General features: G+C 33.7%; 1 protein-coding gene across 1 annotated transcript; it reads left to right on the forward strand.

Annotated features, from left to right (window-relative positions):
- Positions 1-1,381: 1,381 nt before the first annotated feature.
- LOC129218114 (slit homolog 3 protein-like) lies at positions 1,382-21,392 on the forward strand. The gene is made up of 3 exons (XM_054852316.1): positions 1,382-1,513; positions 15,525-15,579; positions 19,649-21,392. Exon 3 carries the CDS (start codon positions 19,656-19,658, stop codon positions 21,201-21,203), a length of 1,548 nt encoding a protein of 515 aa, XP_054708291.1. The 5' UTR covers positions 1,382-1,513; positions 15,525-15,579; positions 19,649-19,655; the 3' UTR covers positions 21,204-21,392.
- Positions 21,393-21,868: the final 476 nt, after the last annotated feature.

Genomic DNA, 21,868 nt, shown 5'->3' on the forward strand with positions numbered 1-21,868 from the left:
AATGCAGTATTGAAAAAATGCGTTTGGCATTTATTTAATGTATCAAAAGGAAAGCAATGTATATATTTAATTTTGGAACACAGTGTACGTTTTTACCTTTGAGCAGGAATTAGTTATCTCTTCATCTCGAAGTTGTTTCGATTAAGGGCGGATGAATCGGAATTGACTTTTGAATTATTACTTTTTCTCTTGGAAACCTTGCATTGAGCTGTTGTTAAAAAAAAGATGGCCAGTTTCAGTTAATCAAAGCATTTTCCCCCAACAATTAAAAAAAAACATCTTGGAATTTGATTGAAATAATTATTGCTTACTTTAGTCTGATAAGTATTTTTTTTAAAAATGGGAAACGGCTAATGTGCAGCTTAAATTTCTAATATTTGATTTACTGCCCATAAAGCAAGATGTCGATTTCTGGACTTCGTATTGATCAATATTTAGTTTGTTTCTGAAGCAAATGTTGCAAAATAAAACAAAATTTTGAAAAACCTACTTTATCAAGATAGTGGGTTTTTCCAAATATGCCTGCTCGAAAAAACCCAGGTGTGATTTTTCGCGCTGGGCCCTGCTTTAGATATGCAAATGCGTTTTTGGAGAAAGAAAATTTTTTAAATATCAAAGTTGTCGCTGCTCTTAATATCTCTCTAATCTCAAATTTATAAATAATTATTCAAAGTTTCATATGTGTCAAAACATGACAACAGAGTGCTGAATAGATTTCTAAATTGAAGTAGAGGGCGGCTCCTCTAGTTGTGCACAAAGAGTTCTATAATAGAATTCTTTGGTTGTGCATGATAGCTGCTTACTTCCAACTGATCTACCATAGTCACGTAGCTTTTTTTCTTCAAGCTCTGTTATGGTTGCGTTCGACGAGCACGACCGAGAGCGAACGGTTAGTTAATTACGTGACAACTAATGATCACGTGCTCCAATCAACCAATCAACAGCTTAAAATGGTAACCGGTGAGGTAACCGATAGATGATAGAACGCTGCGGTTTGTACCGGTTACTTACCGGTAGACCGGTGAGGTTCGTCGAACGCAACCTATGAGTTGTCAACCATTGTCATCTTGGTTGCGTTCGACGAAACTCACCGGTCGACCGGTAAGTAACTGGTTACTAACCGAAGCGTTGTATGCTCAACCGGTTACCACAGCGGTTACGATTCTAGGGAGTTGATTGGTTGATTAGAGCACGTGATCATTAGCTGTCACGTGATTAACTAACCGGTCGAGCTCGTCGAACGCAACCCTTGAAAATGGCGTCTCCCATTTTTAAAGAAACCATTCCCTCTTTCTCTCGGAGTCATCAATCCCCTTTTCCCCCACCAGTCGCTTAATGGATTGTTCCTTCTGAATCGTGTTTGGTGGCGTGTTCAGCTTCGTTTCGTCTGATGGAGTGTGTATCAAAACCGAAGCAGCTGCTTATTGGATTCGTTTTCCGAAATCGGGGCCTGCGACCTCGCCCCTACTCTTTGTTTGGAAGTCTCCGTCAAAAATGGCCCTGTTTTTAAAAGGTAAGCACATCATTTTTCCATGTCAAGTTACTTGTCCGAAAAAGTGATGTTTGAAAGTAATCGTTGCGATGCTTCTGACATCCAGCGTTTTAACTGCCAATAAAATGCCAATCTTTCGTAAATTATGCTTATGTGAGTCTTACGCTTTGTGCTCCTATCGAAACAGGAAGATCAGAACATTTGAGGAAATAAGTTTGTAATTGAATTTTGAAAACACGCTCGCACTGACTAATTTTATAAAAAATTATGGACGTCATTGAGATTGGGAGAAGGACTCTCTATTTTGGTTTGAAATTAAGGAGGCACATTTGCTTTTTATTAAATTCAGATGTAAAAAATACTTCTATCAAACGATATTAAAACATTTTGAACAAAAAATCAATCGCTAAAACTGTTAATGTGTTCGATATCATTCATTGTATCAACCAATAGTGTATTTTAAAAAGTGTGATTTATTAAATATAACTTAAAGATCTTTATTCAAATTCAAAAACATAATAGATGTCATGTGTGATCAAGGTCATCAGAATTTTTCTCATTCAATATATCTGCTTGAGCTGTCATTTTTGATGGGAGATGGGATTTCAAGGTGTTGATTTAGTTTTGTTGTTACAGTTGGTTGTTTCATACTCTTGCATCTTGATGCATACGGTTTTTAAGTAGAATGTCAATTTCATAATTATTATAAGTTTCAAAAATTGTCTCAATTTCCTTACTGACAGTGGTGGCGCTAGGAAATCCCCGACAGGGTGGCAAACTTGCCCAACAGGGGGGCATAGCCAAATTTTACTTTACAAGATTCCCCCCCCCCCCCATTCCAGCTTTTTTTTTATATGTTGAAGCAATAAAATATTTCTTTCGATACTTGTGTTTTTACACAACCGTACTAAATTTGGTGGTACCTCATATCACAATGTAATATATATTTAAAAAGTAGAAGATATGTAGTAGTATACGATAAATATATAAATGTGGTTAAACTTTGCAATACCGTAAATACCAAAATGATCTATCATATAACTTTTAATAGTAAATACAGACTAAATTTGGAGTGGTTTTCTGATTTGCAAAGAGATCACACTTTTAAGGCGAATTTTTAACAACAAATAGATTTTTTCCTTGTTTTAGCATTTGCAAAACTATCAATGATATCATTGTACTCTAGATTCTGAGTGAAATCATTATTTATTTTTAATTAACGTGATAAATTAAGGGTATTTTGGGCCCCCCTGAAATCTAAGAGGAAGGGCCTGTGCCCCACATGCCCCTGCGGTAATCAGGCTCTGCCCCCTGCAATTCAAGTGATAAAGAAACTACTCATTTTTTGCTTCTAAGAACACGAATTCCCTATAAAAATTAAAAGCAAAAAATAAAAAACTTAAAATAGATAAAATGAAATATGTAGGGAAAAAAATCAAATTTAAAATGAAAAACATGAAACTAGGCTTTTGTGAGCAGGGTCATCGCGAGATCAATAAACTAGAACTGTCTGAGAATTAGATATTGACGAAAAGTCTGACTATGATGTAAAATCATTATAAATGTGAGCCCAACATAATTTTATGCAGAGAAAGAAACTTAACAGGAATTTAGTTGTGCTTGTAGAAATTAGGGGGGTCCGGGGGTTCTCCCCCGGAAATTTTTCGAAATTGTAGCTCTGAAAACGCAGTTTTAGATGATCTTCGGTAATTTCATGGAGAGAAGGATTTGGGTGCTCACCCCCAAAGAATTTTAAGAAATTGAAGTCCAATAAACGAACTTTTAGTCGATCTGTAATGGTATTTTATAGGGAGTGAGAGTCGAGGTGCACCCCCGAAAAATTTTTAAAATTGAAGTATCAAAAACGCAATTGTAGGTCATGTTTGGTAACGTTAGGGTGATGGGGTTAGTGACCGATTAAGATACTGAGGGTCCCCCCCCCCCCTTCCGTAATCAAACCTTATAAACACACAAATTTACGGAGGGAAACTCCCAGGGCTCAAGGTTATAGCAGTGCTCATCCACTAGCTCAAAATATTTATTGGGGAGCAGAGAAACCCACATCTTAAGTAAACAAAAAAAAAAGCAACTAACATTAAGTTAAAAAATTCAAAAGAAACTTGAGCCCGATGCCTAGCTTTATATTAAGATGAACCTCGCGAGTCAGAACACGTATAAAATTAAATTTATTTATATTTTCTTTCATTACATTATTTTTCCGGGATAACTTGGGAAAGCATGGAAAAGGGAAGACGATTACAACTACTAAGTTTTGCTAGCGCAAAGCAGAATCAAGAGAAAAAAATGAAAATCTTTTGAAGAGCCTAGTTTGCTAAAACCCATTGCAAGTATTTTATTTGATAACAAATAGAAACTGGAAACGGATAAAAATTTTGCGCTAAAAAAATTAGAGAAGGTGCAATTTTTTAAGATTTTTAATTAATTTGTATGGTAATAAAAGGTCTACATCGATTAGGCCTAGCTGGTGGTGGATGGAGCTGACGGGCAACCGGGTTAATCAGATAAATAATCATGATAGTTTCATAGGGGCTGCACACATATTTCATTCCTAGATTTTTACAAATATCATCGTACAGATCACAGCTATTTGGAGGAAAATGTGTGGGCCGCCGAAGCATGTTTGAAATAGAAAATAAAAGTTAAAATGTAGTGAGCGAGATTTAAATTATTGAAATGAATAGTCACACCAGCAGTTCTAAGCAAGAAAAATGACAGACTCCGACTTCGGGAATTTTAGAGCCTTCGACTCTGATTCCACAAGAACTGGCAGGGAATTTTAAGGGAAAATGATCGACGCCGACCTTCGACTCCCGACTCCGACTTCTTTACCTCAAAATCAGTCCGACTTCAACTCCTCACCCGTTGGTTCTAAGTTTTTGAATGTACTAAACGAAAGTAATGTGTGTGTTTTGTGTAATGCAAAAAAAAAAAACGAAACTTGATAATATGATCGGCACTATGCTAAACTCGGTAACAAACGAAGGTGAAAAATCGCGAATCTCGTTTTTCAAATTCAATGGTTTGCCGTAGTACTCAAAAAAGGCTATTACTACTGTACACTCCCGATTATCCGCGGAAATGACTGGCTCAGGTACCGCGGATAATATAACGGAAGTCGCGGATAATCCGAAAAAGGTTTAAAACCAGAGGTGAAGAAGACAGAAATTATCTTTTGCTTGAGAATGATTGTATTGTAAATAAAACATGAAACGTTTAAAAGAGATGCGGCATTAAAAAATATGTGTATTTCAAGTTCTACAGAACTAAAATAAACTAAAATTTAAATCAGGAACTCTCCGTCAACCTAAAACATTCAACAGCCCAGAAGTGAAAACAGTGTGTGACCACAACAAAAAAGACCCCATCAGAGAATTCCCAGAAGACCTGTAGGCGTTTTCCTAACCTTTCTCAATCGGAACAGATGATAAAGATAATGTCTTATGCTCTTTTAAACCTTAGTAAACACATGTGTTTTACCGAAATCAGCTGAACGCTTTCCCTTGAGGCACGTGTCAAAGAGAAGTTGATGACAATGCATACCGACTTTCACGTTTTTTGAGAAGGAGCACTTGTCGTGGGAAAGGGAAAAAAATCTGGAACGAATTGATTTCAGATCCGCGTTTTTGAAGAACAAAATTTTTCAACTATTTTTTTTTTCTTTTTCCGAGACTTTCGTGGATAATCGAGAGTTTACTGTACTTCAAACAATAAGATTTACACTTAATGTTATTTATAAAAATCAAAAAATTTAGAATAACTAAAGCGTCTGGTGGACAAAAATATTGTTTCGGCTCTCCTGAAAAGAGCCAATTTTCACATTCGGTAGTTCAGCATAGTGCCGACGATATTACGTCATAAACAAACTTATTAAGTATCAAAGTGATTAACATTAATTGCACCAGTTTATTTTGTGTAAGGTTTTTCTCTCTTTTTTTTAAAATTAACTATATACCTAACTTTTTTCAAATTTTTTGAAGCATTCATAATTCGAAAATGCATAACTATTAGTTTCAAACTTTTTATTGAACATGCCAGTTGAAATAGGTCATAATTTCAAATTTCAAGTTTTAATTCTCTTTCCAGACTAAAGGGGGAAAATGTAAATTCAAAGTCTTACCCCAAAATTTATCTACATAGATCATTTTTGCAGATCTACGGAGTCGGAGGGAAAATGGCCGACTCCAACTCAGGGCCGGATTTAGACTTAACGGGGCCCTAAGCCATTTTAGGTGTGGGGCCCCTTTTGCAGTTTTAACAACGTTTCTCTCGGTGGCGTAAGAGAGGCACTTTTTTTTATAATTTTTTTTCTCCTTGACTATGTCTGTCTCTTTCATCTGATACATACAGCAATACTTTAATTTTTGATGATCGTGTTTTAATGTGTTTTCCCTGATGTCCTGTGTTGGATTGACCTTAAGAGGGGAAATGTTATCAAGAAAGTCACACATGACTCCCCTTTAAGTGGAGTACAAAATATTCCCAATTGTAGGGGGCCCGGGGATTTCTTCCCCGGAGGAAATTTTGAAAAATAGATATAAAATTCTGCATTTTGAAGCCTTATAAGATGTAGTTGCAACTACAAAAATATCAGGACAGAAATAGGCAAACAAAACTTTTTTTAAGTTATAAACTCTTTCAAAAATTAAGATAATACACAGTAAAAATTGTTTTTGATTCGAAAAACCAATGACAGCAGTCGACAGAGAGAAACAGCGCGGGAAACGAAAAGACAACGCATTGCTTCGTGCTCACATTGTATTTCGATACAATTAGTTTTTAATCACCCCTCTAACTCACCGACAAACAATTCAACTCCGACTCCTTTACCTTAAAATCAGTTCGACTCCAACTCGCAAAATGTTTGTTTTCAATTGCTTTTAACACATGATTTATTTATTTATTTAATTTTGCCTTTTCCAAAAGGTTCGCCCCTCCCCCTCCCCCAAACATTTCTCTCAAAAAGAACCCAAACCCGATGCATTATCAACCCGACGTTTAATAATCTAATGATTGTTTAGTTGTGCCAAGCCTGAATGTTTAGTAAATCATTCTCCATTCCCAACAAAACTATTATGCAGCCTACAAACAAGATCAATATAAGTTTTTGAGAAAAATGTATTTAAAATATTAAACTTCTATTTGCTTTTATTATATTAGTCCAAAGAATTTTTTTCCTGCATTTAGCATTTGAAGACAAGACATCATTGCACTAAAAAATTAAAACATTAAATCTACTTTAGTACACTTCCTTGTATCAGGTAAAAAAAATCGTTTACTCATCGATATGTTTTGTTGCAGAATAATCAACAATAATCAGAAAAGTTGTAAATAACTATAGTAATAACTTACTTGTAACTTCTGAGTGAAAATCAAGTACTACTTTAAAACGCATCAATGAGTGCGGTCTGCGTCTGCACACTCCCGGTAGCAGAAACTGCGAGACGCGAGACGTGCGTCGCAGATTTTCCCGCGGCCTGCAGATAATTTTACCGAAGAACAAAAAGAAAGAAAAAATAAATAAATAAATAAAAGGGGAAAAAAAGAAATGCAGCTTGGGAAAAGATCGTTTGGAGATCGCTTTTTGAGCGATGGATGGTTCAGCATTTCAGCTAGAAACATAGTCGCCATATTTGGTCATTCACAAAATCGAAGTAGAAAAGTGCAAAAATTTTCAAAAACAAAGATGAATTGGATGTTTTATTTTTCTGCCAAGAAATGAAAATAACTTAAAATTTACAGCAAATCAATCGTTTTTTTATTTTTATTTTTTAAAATAATTTTCTTGAGGAATGAAAAGTTTTATGTGAAAATTACACCTTATCCTCATTGGCTTTGGTCGCAAAAGTGCTGAAGCTTCAACTTAAGTTTAGTCTCATGAGGATTTTTATTTTTAAAATATTTTTTTGCAACAAATTCAGAAATTCATATCTTAATTTTTAGCGTAGTCGCCATGTTTGGTCATTCCCAAGATGTTGGTACGCAAGACTCATGAAGTGCCTACGTTTTCAAAACGGAATTGGATGTTGATTGCAATGCAAACTGTTGAAAATTATGTAAAATATGCCTTTTTTTTTTTTTTTGGTAATCCTTAATTATTGTTTTTAAAATTGCAAAATTTTATCTTCAGAATATTATCTTTTCTTCATTGCTTTAGAGGCTAATGTGCTAAAAACTATTTCACCTAAATTGTAGTTTTTTAAGAATTTTGAATTTATTACTACTTTTATGTAACAAATTCAAATATCTATTTATAACCATGAATTTTTTGCGTAGACGCCAAGTTTGTCATTCGCAAGCTGGAAATAAACGATACTATTACTTACCTAAGTTTCCAAAAACAGAATTGGATGTTTACCTCAACACAAACTATTGAAGATAACATAAAGTGTTCAATAAATCATGTTTTTTTTTTCTTTGCACAGTTGTGTTTGATCCTCATTGATTTGAAGGCTTTGCTATAAGCTAAATATTTCATCTAAAATGCAGTTTCCTGCAAACTTCTCATTTACTAATTTAAAAAATTTAAAAACCTATTTCAACACAAATTTTCCATATTAAAATTAATATATCTTGAATAATTGGTTTTCATAGTGTGTAGAGTTCTATTTATTTTTATGAAAGTAGTGAAAGCTGCTGCCCCCCCCCCCCTTATTGCTTTAAAACTCAGCGACAGTGGTGGCCACTAAGTTTTTCGGGTCTAGTGGCCACTGGCCAGTTGGAAAATTGTCCAAGTCTTGGCCTTCACATAGGACTTGTGTATTTTATGAAAACTTAAAATAAAACTAATAATAATGCTGCAGATTATTTTCAACTACCGAGAATAGTGTCGCAGACTGGCTACAGAGTTTCTGCTACTGGGTGCACACTTGACATGCTGATGAAGAGCTGTTGTAATAGGAAAGCAAAAATCTCCGAAGCATGTTTTTTCTCCCCCGATGCCCCCCCCCCCCCCCAATCCCCTCTCGTCTCGTCCTGACTATTGTCATTTAGTACGTATTTCTCTTGTAACCCGATGACGACGCCTTAGGTCTGACCGGTAATCACCACTGCATTCTGCAGGGACGGGGATGGTACTCTTTTGCTATTTTAGTCTAAGTGGACACCCTGAGGTCAAAACCAGCTCATCGACACCCTGCATCGACAAACAGAAATTTCAAGGATCAAAACACAGCATTTCCCCCGAAGCCCCGAAGTAATAGCTATATTTTGTCACCATCTGGACGACGTTATACGGACTCGGGCTAAACTTGCCTCAAAGGGGATTGATTTTTGTTTCCTTTTATATATATATATATATATTATATATATATATATATATATATATATATATATATATAAGATACTTCTACTTTTTTCTACTAATTTTTTTTTCTAGTTCATATACGAGTAAATTTTATCATTTACGATAAACGCCAAAGCAACCAGATTCCCCGACGAAATACTAAATTTTCCCCGACGGGGGGGCAAGACGCTTCCGACGAGGGGGCAATTGCCCCCCCCCCTGCCCCTCCCTTGGAGCCACGTCTGCTTACTGATCTACTTATTTTTATGTCATTAAAAGCTTCACCTTCGCCTTTGATTTGCTCGAATTACATAAAGTAACATTTCAGTTTTTGAACAAAAGTATGTTTTTATGTTTCACAAGAACACAGTTGACAGCTCGATGGAACTCATTGGTAAATCACCAATAGCATACAAACTGCCTTAAACTCTTAATTACACACCAGACTACAACACGACAACACTGTATAGTTTAGAATTGAAATATTGTGGTTTGAACAGTGGCTCCACTGACCTCTCGAAAATTTTCGTATTCGGCAAGTATTGTTTCACGATTCAACAAAATTATCATTGTTTGGCGAAATTTGGAGTTCCATTTGGCGAAATTATCATCATGTGGTGAAATATAGAGTTCTATTCCACAAATTGAAAATTTCCCCATTCCCAAAAATTTAAGTTTATGTCTCCCCCGAGTTCAGATGCATACCATCTGTGTCCCTCCAATCTATATGATTAATATTTTGGTAATGATCCCATCTAAAATCGTGTTCTAATGCTGATTCCCTTGGGTTCTCAAGGGAATCAGCATGAGCAAAATTACGAGAAACTACCATGAATACTTTATTCTATACAATAGTAATAAAAGTTTCCAAGGTGAAGCTTACGCTTTATTTTACCAAATTTCTTACTTTTTATGCAGTTTAAAATTAAATGTTTTAGCATTATGCTCTTTAGGTTCGTGATATGGTTTTTATTCCACCAAGAAGGGGATGAAGAGGAAGATTAATAGTTGTTATGAACTTGAACTGGAGAAATCAGAACCAAAACAGCATCAAAATTTAGCCATGCATATTCGACTTAAAGAGTAGAAGCAAAATATTGTGAAAGAAATTGATGAGTAATAATGCTGTTACTTCAAAAGTCATTCTCAAATAGATGCATACTTTGTATTATTTATGGTTTGTACACTTTTAAAAACTTTTGAAAATATTAAAATGTCTTTAGTCTTTGAATTTTGTGATTTTGTTTTAAAAAGTTGTATTTCAAATGCTCAAAGCAAGTCTACAGCTATTTTTGTGTAGTTCCTCCGATTTTCTTTGCATTCTTCGGAAATCTGGTTTTAATGTTGGTTTAGTTTTTTAAAAATCATTTTAGGGTGTGATATCAAATTAGATTCATGCCCTAATATTCAATGGTACATGCGGACCATTTCACAGCCAAATTTCAAAATATTTGTTTTTTTTTCTTTGAAAATGCAATGAAGTTAACATGGGTCTGACCTTTGGATATTTGAGTCCGTTAACAGACCCTTCACAAAACAGATCTTTCACAAATTCTTTATTGAAAGAGCAAACCTGAAAGCAAAATAACACGCATATTTCCATGTATAAAGCCGAAAATTTTTAATGTCAAATTAGAGGGATCAGCTTATACAAAATCTGCTTATTTTGCAAAGAAAAATAAATCAGTACTCTTGTGATGCTTCTGAAAGCGATAAGTAATAGCTACTGCCAAATAAATGTAATACTAGTTTTTTTTTTTTGGAAAAAATTAACAGCTGAAAATAAGTTTGGTTTAAAATAATTTGTGGTGGTGTTGTAGAAAAAGCATTGGTAAGCACTTTTCTCCCAGCCCTCATGATTTAATAAACAATAATCACCCTCATGATTTAATAAATAATAATCGCTGATATATATATTATTATATGTAAAATAATAATATATATGAGCGAAATGAACTTAGAACAGCAAAGGGATAGTAAGGGTGGGGAGAAAATATGATCGGGTTACCAAATTATTGTCACTTAGTGTCTGGAGTTAAACCTTTATGACTTGATTAGAAAATATTCTCATCATTTTGCCACCTTGTCAATATTTCCATTTTTACGGGTGCGTTGGGATTTTTTACTTATTTTTGGGAGAAAATTATATGGGTTTGATTTTTCGATGCTAAGAAGGATGATTAACTTTAAATAAGCTCTTTTACTTACCTTTTTTTATCTCTTTTTGGAGGGAGCGCTAACTTTTCAGGGGGGAGGCTTTAAAATGTTTAGGGGTTACACCCTTGCTCTTAGTGGCACACCCCTACAAAATTAAACAGGCTGGTGGGGAGCGGTTAAGAATGAGATGGTTTAACATAGGCGGATTTAGGACTAAGTTCCTGGGGGGGGGGGCAAGATTTTTTTTTTTTTTTTGAGCAACATTTTTATTGCCACTCCCATGTTTTTGTCTGTTTCCTGTGATGCATAAGTCCATGCTTTACTTTTTTATGTGTTGGTTTTATTAATGTGTGCTTTCATGCTATCCTTTTTGAATTGACCTTAAGAGAGGGAGCTGGTATCAAGAGAGTGATGCAAGGCTCCCTTTTAAGTGCGAAATAGAATATCTCCAATTTTAGGGGACCGGGAGTTTCTCCCTCAGAGGATATTTTGTAAAATGTATATAAAATTTTACATTTTGAAGCCTTATACAGGTTAATTGGATAGACATAGAAATTGATAACTAGATTATATAGTTGTACAGTATTGTTCAAACTTGTAAGAAACAGCCATTTTAAGTTTGAAAGAAAACATAAACTATAGATTTCTCATTACAACAACCTTTTTTTAATTATAAGTAATGCAGAAAACGAAAAGAAATAGAGGTGGTGTGTCATTTTTTTTTCCTGGGTAAGCAGATTAACAATATGCAGTAGAAGTAATTAGAGCCCACTTTGCTTAGGATTTTCAAAGACTTATCTAATTATTTTCAAGGACTCTAGAATAAATAAAATTATTTAACACACTTCATTTGTACTTTCTAGTCTCTGATATTTTAGTACTTGAATGTAAATTTTTACAGTCCTGCTCTAACTTTGTAAGAAATAGCTATTTTAAATTTGAAAGAAAAAAGAAACCATAGATTTCTCATGACAACAACTTTTCTTCAGTTGCAAGTGGGGCCGAAAACAAAAAGAAATAGAAGTAGTGTGTATTTTTTTCCATGCTAAACAGATAGACAATATGTAGAAGAAGTAAGATAAAAGCAATCAATACAAAAGTATTTCCAAAATACTGCATTCGGGTTTGAATAAATAGCAATGTATGAAACATGCGAGTCACAAAAATTTCAAATAATATGTTACAAACGTGAGAACCATGATTTTTACATTTTTAATGCAGGATGTGGCAAGGAGCTGAATTTGACATACTTTGGCATTCTCCCCCTCTACCATTTGTTAGAAATTTTAAAATTTAAGGTTTGTAGCCAGACGTTTTCAAATGTTCAAGGTTTTCAAGCACTTAAAAATGAAATTGGTTTTTTCAAGCATTTCCCATTTTTTAAGGAACGAATCATGATTTTTTTTTTGGGAGCTAGGGACCCACTTCAAAGCAGGGGCCCTAAGCAATAGCTTGTTCATCTTACAGGCAAATTCGGCCATGTTTGTAATTCAGATTTTTGCTTGATTTTTTGTAATTTTTGCGAAAATTCGTCAGTTTTTACGGTTAAAGGATTTTTATGATTTTACCAATCTTTGTTAGGTTTTTATAGACTTTTATAAAATTTCAGCAAATTTTTCCAAAACTTTTGATGACTCAATTATTTAGATTTCAATAATGACACAACTGACTCACTTCGACTTAGATGATTATGACTTACCTTGCTTTTTAAACAGTATTTATAAAGTAAGTAAAATTGTACTCTTCCTCTAAGTAAAAAGATTCATTTAATCAGAACACTCAGGTAATTGAAATTTATTCAATTTGCGATAGTATTTATTTTCTTTCTCTCTCTCTCTCTTAAAAAAAATTAAAAAAAAGAGAGAGAGAAGGAAAAAATATCTTTTTTAGAATTTCTCAAAAGACCAATTAATCTACTAAGAACATAAATATTATGCACAAATAATACTTTAAATGTGGACACAAATCATAACAAGTAGATTGTTCTGTTAGCATGAATGGGGGGGGGGGTTTCCCCCCTTTGCTTTAGGTTCTAATTTGTTAAATTAATTGTCAATTATTATAAGTGTTGCAGCTTAATGTATAGCTTGTTTAGCCTATATTTTCATTCAGAAACTTGCCCAAATGGTTTTCAGTCCAAAATAGTGAATTTAGACACATTAACAGCAACCCAGTGACAGCTGTACTATTTGTATTTAATGTTCGTTTTTTTTTTTCCTTTTCTTTTCTCCCATCACAAAAAGACATTTGCTTTTCTCTTCATTTTCATTAAACAATTCAAAGAAGAAAAAAATCATGATTTTTTTTTTGTTTTAAGATTTTGGAAGATGTGTTGTTATTATATAAAATCCTCCCAAAACTGGGGTCTTTGCCCCCTCTGCCCCCCCCCCCCATAAATCCGCCCATGTGGTTTAATCCATCCAATGGTTTGTTCCAGGACTCCCTGGGTTTGTTTGAGGTGGCAGTAGTTAGTGACTTTTCCAAAAACTATAGCTTTGTTTTGCGAGATGAAGAACAGTCTCATCTCTGGAGCAGAAATCAAGCCATAATTCATCCTTTTGTTGTATACTTCAAAAATGAATACAAGATTCAACACCATAGCTTCATAATAATCTTGGAATGTCTTGAACACAACACAGTAGCTGTTCACCTATTTTAAGATAAATTAATTTTTGAGAATGGGTTGTTTTTTTTATTTCTCCGATATATCAGAGTATAAAAATAAAAAGAACTTTTCAAATCTATGCTGCCATGAAAGAGATTTTGGTATTAAGGCTGAGTGGCATTTTTCTGCCACTGCTCATGGTAAAGGCCCATGTGATAGTAAGGGTGGTACACTCAAAAGAGAAGCAGCAAGGGCAAGTCTTATGCCATACAAAACCAAATTACGATACCTATGCAACTGTACCAAAGGGCAAAATCTGACCTTTCATTGATCATGGACTTCAGTTTTGCCACCCAAGATGAATGTATTGAAAATGCAGATGAGCTCTGTCATGGTTTCCAGCAAGCAGTGCCAATACCAGGTACCCAAAAGCTGCATGCTTTTATTAACTCCAGCTGGAAAGCAAGGGTGAGTGCCGAAGCATTATCATTTTCTCCATCATCGACCAAATATTCTGCCATCTCAACTGGAGAAATGGTTATTTTAATGATGAAAGATTTAAATGGATATGCCATTTCCATATCTGATAAAAAATGGTGGCAAAGTTATGTTTTGCAAAGTAAATCCCACCATGCCAACAGGCCGGACATATACTTTACAGCTAAAAAAAGAACAAAAAGGTTAAGATTTTGCAGTTTAAAAAACTAAAAAACTCCGATAAACGTAGGACAATGCTTATATTCTCTTTTTCTAAAAAATGACAGTGATTTTTTTATATGCATTTATTTTTTTTTTTCAATTATTATATTACATTCAATTTTTATGTAAGTGTAAGTCACTAGAAGGTTTTACATTACTATTAGCAGTGTATTTATAGAATAATATTTGATCAATCTATCAGACAGCTATTTGCCCAAATGCAGAAATTTGGATAAATATGTGAAACTTGTCCTCTCTGTATCGTATGATCCCATCAATATCCCATTATGAAACTTGCTGAGGTGTGAGAGGATAAGACAAAGTAATTTTGTGAATTTTTTGAGAATTTTAAAATTGTTCATTTTTAAGAAGTTTAAATTAATTTTTATTCAATATTATATTACCGTCTTATGTGTAGGACGCTAGACACAAGAGAGTACAGGTTTTTTGCAAGCTCTTCAACCCTTAAAATCATTCATTTTAAAACAAAATTGCATATTTTAATGCAAGACAGAAAGAAAAATAGGTGTTGCAATGCCTAATCAAAAAAACATGTGATTTGAAAATTTTTTTAACTACTTAAAATATCTATAACATTGTTCAACACTGAAAAATGTAAGAAAAATAGAATAAATCGGGCTATTTTTGTTAAATGATGCTGAAAATAAGTCCTAGACATTTTATGAGACCTTATTTCAAACAAATACAGTCAAGTTTAGAAGTCAGTTGACTGATTAAGTTATTTACAAAATTGTTCCCCCCCCCCCCCTTCTTGCAATTGTCATCTAAGCTACTCAGTATGAAAGATTTCAATGCGTTTAATCATAAATTCGATCTAACTGAATTTTCTAATAGATTTTTTACCACAGTAAGATTAGCATATGTTTTTGTATGTACTACTACTGGGGGATCCTTTCCAACAAACCTCACATCATTTGAAACTAGGGTAGTATAAGTCTTCAATTTTTTAATAAGTCACTCTGATTTTTGTTACCTTGCTGTGTTTAATAAAGTATGTTTGGCATATTTATCGTATGGGAGTTCCAAAAGGTTCACTTTCTTTTTTTGTCAGCAACCTATGCAGATATCATGAATTTTGCATACGGGCTTCTAAGCCGAATAAAATGCTGGCCACCATTATTTTTGTTTGAAACAGCGATATTGAAGCAAGTTCTGTTTCGTATGGTTGGTTTACTGTAGCACTTATAATATTATTATATTGTGAAAAGATGCATAGTGTTGGTCTATATCTATGAATTTTTTTTCAGTTATCAACCATTGTTAAACTTGAAGGATGGGTCTAGTGTTTGTTAGGATACTAAGGTAACAACACTATTGTTTCATTATGCAAACTTCTAATATTTGCTGTTTTGTAAATTATACCTTTACCTTTCCTATTAATTAATTGATTTACTGTTTTCACGTGAACAATTTTCAGTTATGCTTGTTTTGCGCACAGTCACAGTCTTCATTATTTTTTGGTTAATTTACCAATCAAAGCATGTGGAATAAAAAAAAATCCTCAAAAAATAAGTCATTGCTTATTTTCAGGGCAGCTCCAAATTAAGATTCATTACAACTGCACCTTCCATTCAAATTCCATATTTATTTAAAACAGTTTATGAACCCCTATATATATGTATATATATGTATAGTGTAAAGGCTCTCCTCTTCTCTATTCGGCGGCGCTAGTGCTGCGCCTTCTCTATGTACTGTAACTTCTGATAACTTACGATGTTTAAATAGAAAGCCGAAAGGCTAATTTCCGTAAGTCAGTCAACAATATTACTTGCTTATACGAGCAGAGATGATACTACGCAGTAGAAGATGCAGAATTAATGTCAATGTGAAGAAATGAACATTGGAAACTTGTTCAAAAGCTTACCAAAAATTTATTGGTTCATCATAACTAAAATAAATAAATGAACAAAATAAATTAATAAAAATAAACCCTGGCCATAAGTGGAGGCGGAGTTCACAACTCCCCAACACCTAAGAGGCTGACGAAGGAAAAAGAGAAAGAACGATTGGAATTGTTCACTATTTATACTTGCATGCTTTGTTAGTATATGATTGGGCATCAAAGGATGCCAACCTAAAACTGAAACTTTGCGTTATATTAGGAATGAGAACGCAGTTGAATATTGTTTACCGATGTCTATCACATTCCCCCTTCTCGTTCACAGTGATGATATTAAACTTTAAATTTTATACAATTTTAACAGGATTCAAAACCAAAAAAAAAGAAAAAAATCCACAAAGGGCCAGGCTCAATCTTTTACAAAAATATTTAACAAGAAACAAATATGGATCTAATATCCGAAAATATTAAGCAGCGTCCATCAGCAGCTGCTGTTCAAAGCGCATCACTAAGTTCCAAAATCTTTCTTGCATTCAGGTGTCAAAAGTCCGAGGAGCAAATTATAAGTTCAGACGAACATTTCAACATCAACAACTGTTTTGTCAAACTGTAATTCAAAGATTCTCGAAACAGTATATTTGAAAAAATGAGCACAACAATTTAACATTAAAAAAATATTCTTTTTTTCAATGACAAAATCATTTAAAACACTAAGTTTCAAAAATAAAATCATTTGTCATTGAATGAAATTCCTCCTTTTTTAAAGATTCAAACGAATGAGAAATTTGGGGAAAATTTTAAGTTGTTACAAAAATATTTATACTTTAATACCCCAAAATATTATATTAAACAATTTGATACTATAAAAACTAATGAAATATTTGTTCAAAAAACGATTCAATTCAAAACGGGTCTGCGGCTTCGTAAAAATATCGGCCCTGTTGGATTTACTGCCTACATGTTTTACTGTAAAAATGTCCCGCTGAATCAAATCACGAACACAAAATATTTTACATCAATATGTTTTGTACGGTGATTCTCAATCGACAATTTCACTAAGTCAATCCCAGGTTGATTATCAAAGTACGTTACAGATTTTATTTTACTTTTTCTAACAATACCCCAGTGTAAACATTAATTTAATACACGGTGGAACCACATAAGCACTTTAAAAGCTTCACAAAGGACTACAAGTTCACTTTCCATAGTGGAAAGGCTAATGCAATGTTCTTTGAAGGTTCATCATTCAATCGGCGCATTATCCAACAAAATTAACTGCCCCCCCCCCCCCCCCCCCCCCCCCCGTGAAGTTCGGTCATCCCGGTTAGCTGCATAATTAGCGTCGGAAAAAGCAGTCAATTGGGTTCTATTACAATTTAAATTAAGTTTTAAATCTTTTGTTTGAAAAAATCACCCGAGAGTTTCAAAAGACTTACAATGAATAACACCAGGATTGCTCTTGAATTGACTGGAGATATTGATCGCATAATGAATGTCCGATCTGGTTCTGCTCGCAATGACAGAAAGACAACCCAATAAATTACGATAAGGAATCTTTGACATTTCAAATTTTTCATTTTCAGAACTAAGACAATTTGATTTTCAAAAAACAGTACCTTTACAAATCGGCAATGATGAAACTGGAAAATTAAAATGTTTGAACTTTTCAAAAACTTTAATGATGTGTTTAGTTTGAAACAAATTTAAACCATTTTCAGTTTCAAATTCAACATCATTTTTTCATTTTTCCGAGAACTTAAGTCAAAATCTTTCTTATACAAATTTAGAACATGATTTAAATTTTCTTCTTTCTATGCGAACAAAACAATATCATCAACATACAACAATAATGTAACACATGAGTTATAAATATAAACACAATTACATTCCTCAAATTTGAGAAAATTAATTTTTAATAAAAAACGATTTATCTCAAAAAACCACATAGGGCCACTCTGGTGCAAACCGTAAATTGCTTTGTTAAGCTTACAAACTAGTTTTTCTTTCCCTTCTATTGCAAAACCCGATGGTTGCTTCATGTAGATGCATTCTTTTAGAGGTGCCTATAAATGAGCATTTTTTACATCGCACTGCAAATCGAACCAACACTCCGATATTTTCAAGGAAATGAAAATCAAACCAAGGAAAAATGAATTGTCGGACTAAAAGTCTGATCGTATGATTGAGGGAATTGTGCTTATCCCTGAGCTACAAGTCTCCCACGATACTGAACAATTTTTTCCAATTCATCTCTTTTTACATTGAATACCCATTTTGATTCGATTAGTTTTTCATTTGCAGGCCAATGATGTTAAATCCCACATTTTTCTGGAATGCATAACCTCTAATTCATCACGCATAACACCTAATCCCTCCTTGAATCTAACCACTGGTCCTTTTGCTTAGACTTAAGAACCTGCTTATAATTCTTAGGAATTACAGTTTCACTATCTATTCATAAAATACATTTAAATGAACAGTTTGATCAGAAATTTCACCTTGATATAAATTTTTACAATTAAAATCAAATAAATGTGGTTGAAACAAAATAGTATTCTTAGAACAATATTTTTCAACATTATTTAAAGAATGCAATCGTTCAGAAGAATGTTCCTTGAAGATTTATTTGACTACGGGATTGCTTTTCTTACCCATTCAGTTTCACGAAGCTGGAAGTGTGGTGGATTTTCCCTGCTCTCACTCAAGTCAGAATTCAAATCTGATTCATCCTCGCTTATCTCATTTTCACTCTCAGACTATAAAAATTTAAACGGCGTACTCTTGCTTTCTCTTCCGTGATCTGATTCCAAATTCGATTCATTTTCAGAATCTAATCGAATATTTGACCATTTAAGACAGGGACCCAGCTCAGCTCCACTAGAATCACTTTCTGATACATTTTTAAATGTTTCTTTGTAATAAACATTTTCATTAAAATTTACATTTATACTTTAAAAATTTTTATCTTTTTCTGGAAAACAGATATGAAAACCCTTAATGTTCAACGCATAGCCCCAAAATACCCCTTTTTTTGGCTTTAACAGCAGGTTTATGTCTATGCTGACAGGGTGTTCCAAGATAACACAAAACACTGAAAGGTTTAACGTGCCTAGCACTTGGCCTACGTCCGCCGTATAACTCAAAGGGTGTTTTAGTTTGCCCCGAGTGACAAATTCTATTCCAAGTGTAATTGAAATAAAGTATTGCTTCCGGCCAAAATCTTTTACTTAGCTCGCTTTCTTCCAATAATACTGTAGCGACATTAGCAGCTCAGCGATTTCCTGCTATAAATAGTAATTCTGGGCAAATGAAAATACTATGTTTTTCTTAAGTACAAGTTTGTTATATTATGTTAACATTAGGTTCAAATAAATTTTAAAAGGTAACTTTTAGAAAATCTTCTTAATGATTTCATAAACCTCATGTTATTAGCTTTAATTTAATGTGTATTACTTGCAACAATAAAACCATTTTTAAATTTCAATCCTCATGTCCACTTTTTTGTGCAGTAATGATTGTTTTGTTTTTTAGGTGAAGAATGATGCAGAAGTTGCGTGGCTCCCCGAAAATTATTGTTCTTCTGTTTTATTATCTATGTCTGTGGGTTCGTGTCACAGGCCTGTGTCCCGTGCGTTGTGAGTGCAATGACAAAGATGATCTCAGAGTGATTTGTGATTCTGCCAATTTGGATGTAGTGCCCATCACTCTTAATCCAGGTCTCCGTGAACTGCGTTTGAGTAACAATCACATAAAAGGTGTCCGTTCTTCGTTCAGTGTTTACCTCAATCTAGAATTCCTTGACATGTCTAGAAATCAACTTAGTACTTTGGATAAAGATAACTTTAGGTCTATTCAGCACTTGAAGACTCTTCTTCTGAACCATAACATGATATCTGATCTTCAAAATGATACTTTCACAGGTCTACATGCCTTAGAAAAACTAAATTTATGTTCAAATCTCTTACAAGAGATAAAAGCAAAAGTTTTTGTATATTTAGAAAATCTGGAAGAATTGGAGCTTTCTCAGAATCAGATAGTAAATATAGAAGCTGAAGCTTTTTTTGGTTTGAAAAACCTAAAAACCTTGGTGCTACGTAACAATAACTTGACATTCATTCCTAGCTTATCATTTCAGTATATTCCTAAGCTTCTGAAACTTGATTTGGGATTAAACCTATTTGAAGAGGTACCTGAAAACTCTTTTTCATCGTTGAATAACCTACAAGAACTTTTACTAGATGGGTGTGGTATTCGAATCATCTATCCTGGAGCATTTAAATGGTTGAATTCTCTTCTCATTCTACAAGTACAGAATAATGAGCTCAACCAAGTTCCTACTAGAGCTCTTTTTGATGTCATACGACTGGAGGAAATTCATATTGGCCAAAACAATTTTTTTCACTTGAAAGCAAGGGCTTTCCAAAGACTTCAGTTTTTGCATACTGTTGTCATTGACAAATGTCCCAAATTGGAGATGATTGAAAAGGACACTTTCTTAGATAATACAAATCTTAAAACTGTGATCATAAGGCATAATAAAGTTCTTAATGTGATTCAAGAAGGAGCATTTAACAATTTGCCAAATATAGAATCTATTAATTTAAGAGCAAATGCTTTTGAAACATTTCAACATAGCCTCTTTCCTTGGGATGAGTTACAGAATCTTGATGTTAGAGACAATCCATTCGTATGTAACTGTAGTTTGTTGTGGTTATGGAAGCTTTTAGTGACTAAAAATTTTACCTCTTCCGATGATCAAAATGATGTGACCAAAGTCCTTTGTGCAAATCCTCCTCATAAAAAGGATCAAATCCTGACAGATTTACAGGAGACTGATTTAGACTGCTATAGTATGGGCACAAGACGCCAAATAATCATTGGTATTGTGGTAGTTGGAGCCGTCACTTCTGCTGCAATTGTTATGTTAGGATTCCGATATCGGGACAAAGTGGCTGGTGTCCTTAAAACAAGATGGAGTCGGGGTAGAAAAGAGCCTCAATATCAGAAGACAAGTGCTGAAGAAGAGAACACGATTCTGCAAGCGGCACAACAATCACTTAAATTGACACCTGTTACTGAACTGTGATATTGCTAATTAAGTTTACCTTGGAACAATTTTGTGACTATGGCATTGCAATTAGCTCAAATTAAAAGCAACTAGGTGCTCAGATTTTCTTCTAACACTAATCCGGTAAAAGTGAGGTGACTTGCCTTGAAAGTAAAGCTGCGATTTTCAGCTATTACTACCTCACATTCTTATAAAATTGTATTTCAAACAGCCACAATGCATTTAAAACTATAGCTATTAATTACTTAAAAAGAAAAAACGTTTTTTTTCTTTGAATTCTTTAGTTGATGAAAAAGAAGTTGATTGTCTCTTGTAAGTTTTGTTCAGCTTCTAATTTCTAAAACAAAATAGTTGTGGAGAATTTGCTTTTAAATAGTTGGTAAAGATTTTTTTAGTTTTAGATGCATTGTTTTTTGTAAAAATATGTCAAACTTTCTTTGCTATTTGCAATGCTGTTGTAGCAAAGGCATTTTTAACCAAGGTTGCTACGTGACCCAGAAGTTCAAGATCTAAAACTGTAGAATGGGGCAGGAAAAACTGCATATTTGATTTCATGCATTCCAAGAAAATAATTTTACTTTAAACATTCAATTTTCAGCTACATTGAACTTAAATCTATTTGTCATTTTGATGCCTGAAAAATTTTCTATATCATGTTTTTTTTTTTTTTTTAATTTTAAGTT

This window comes from Uloborus diversus, chromosome 3 (assembly GCF_026930045.1).
Source record: "Uloborus diversus isolate 005 chromosome 3, Udiv.v.3.1, whole genome shotgun sequence".
NCBI classification, from domain to species: Eukaryota; Metazoa; Arthropoda; class Arachnida; order Araneae; family Uloboridae; genus Uloborus; species Uloborus diversus.

Bases quoted from the DNA above. Each gene is read 5' to 3' on its own strand.
- LOC129218114 (XM_054852316.1), top strand. From the start codon at position 19,656: ATGATGCAGAAGTTGCGTGGCTCCCCGAAAATTATTGTTCTTCTGTTT.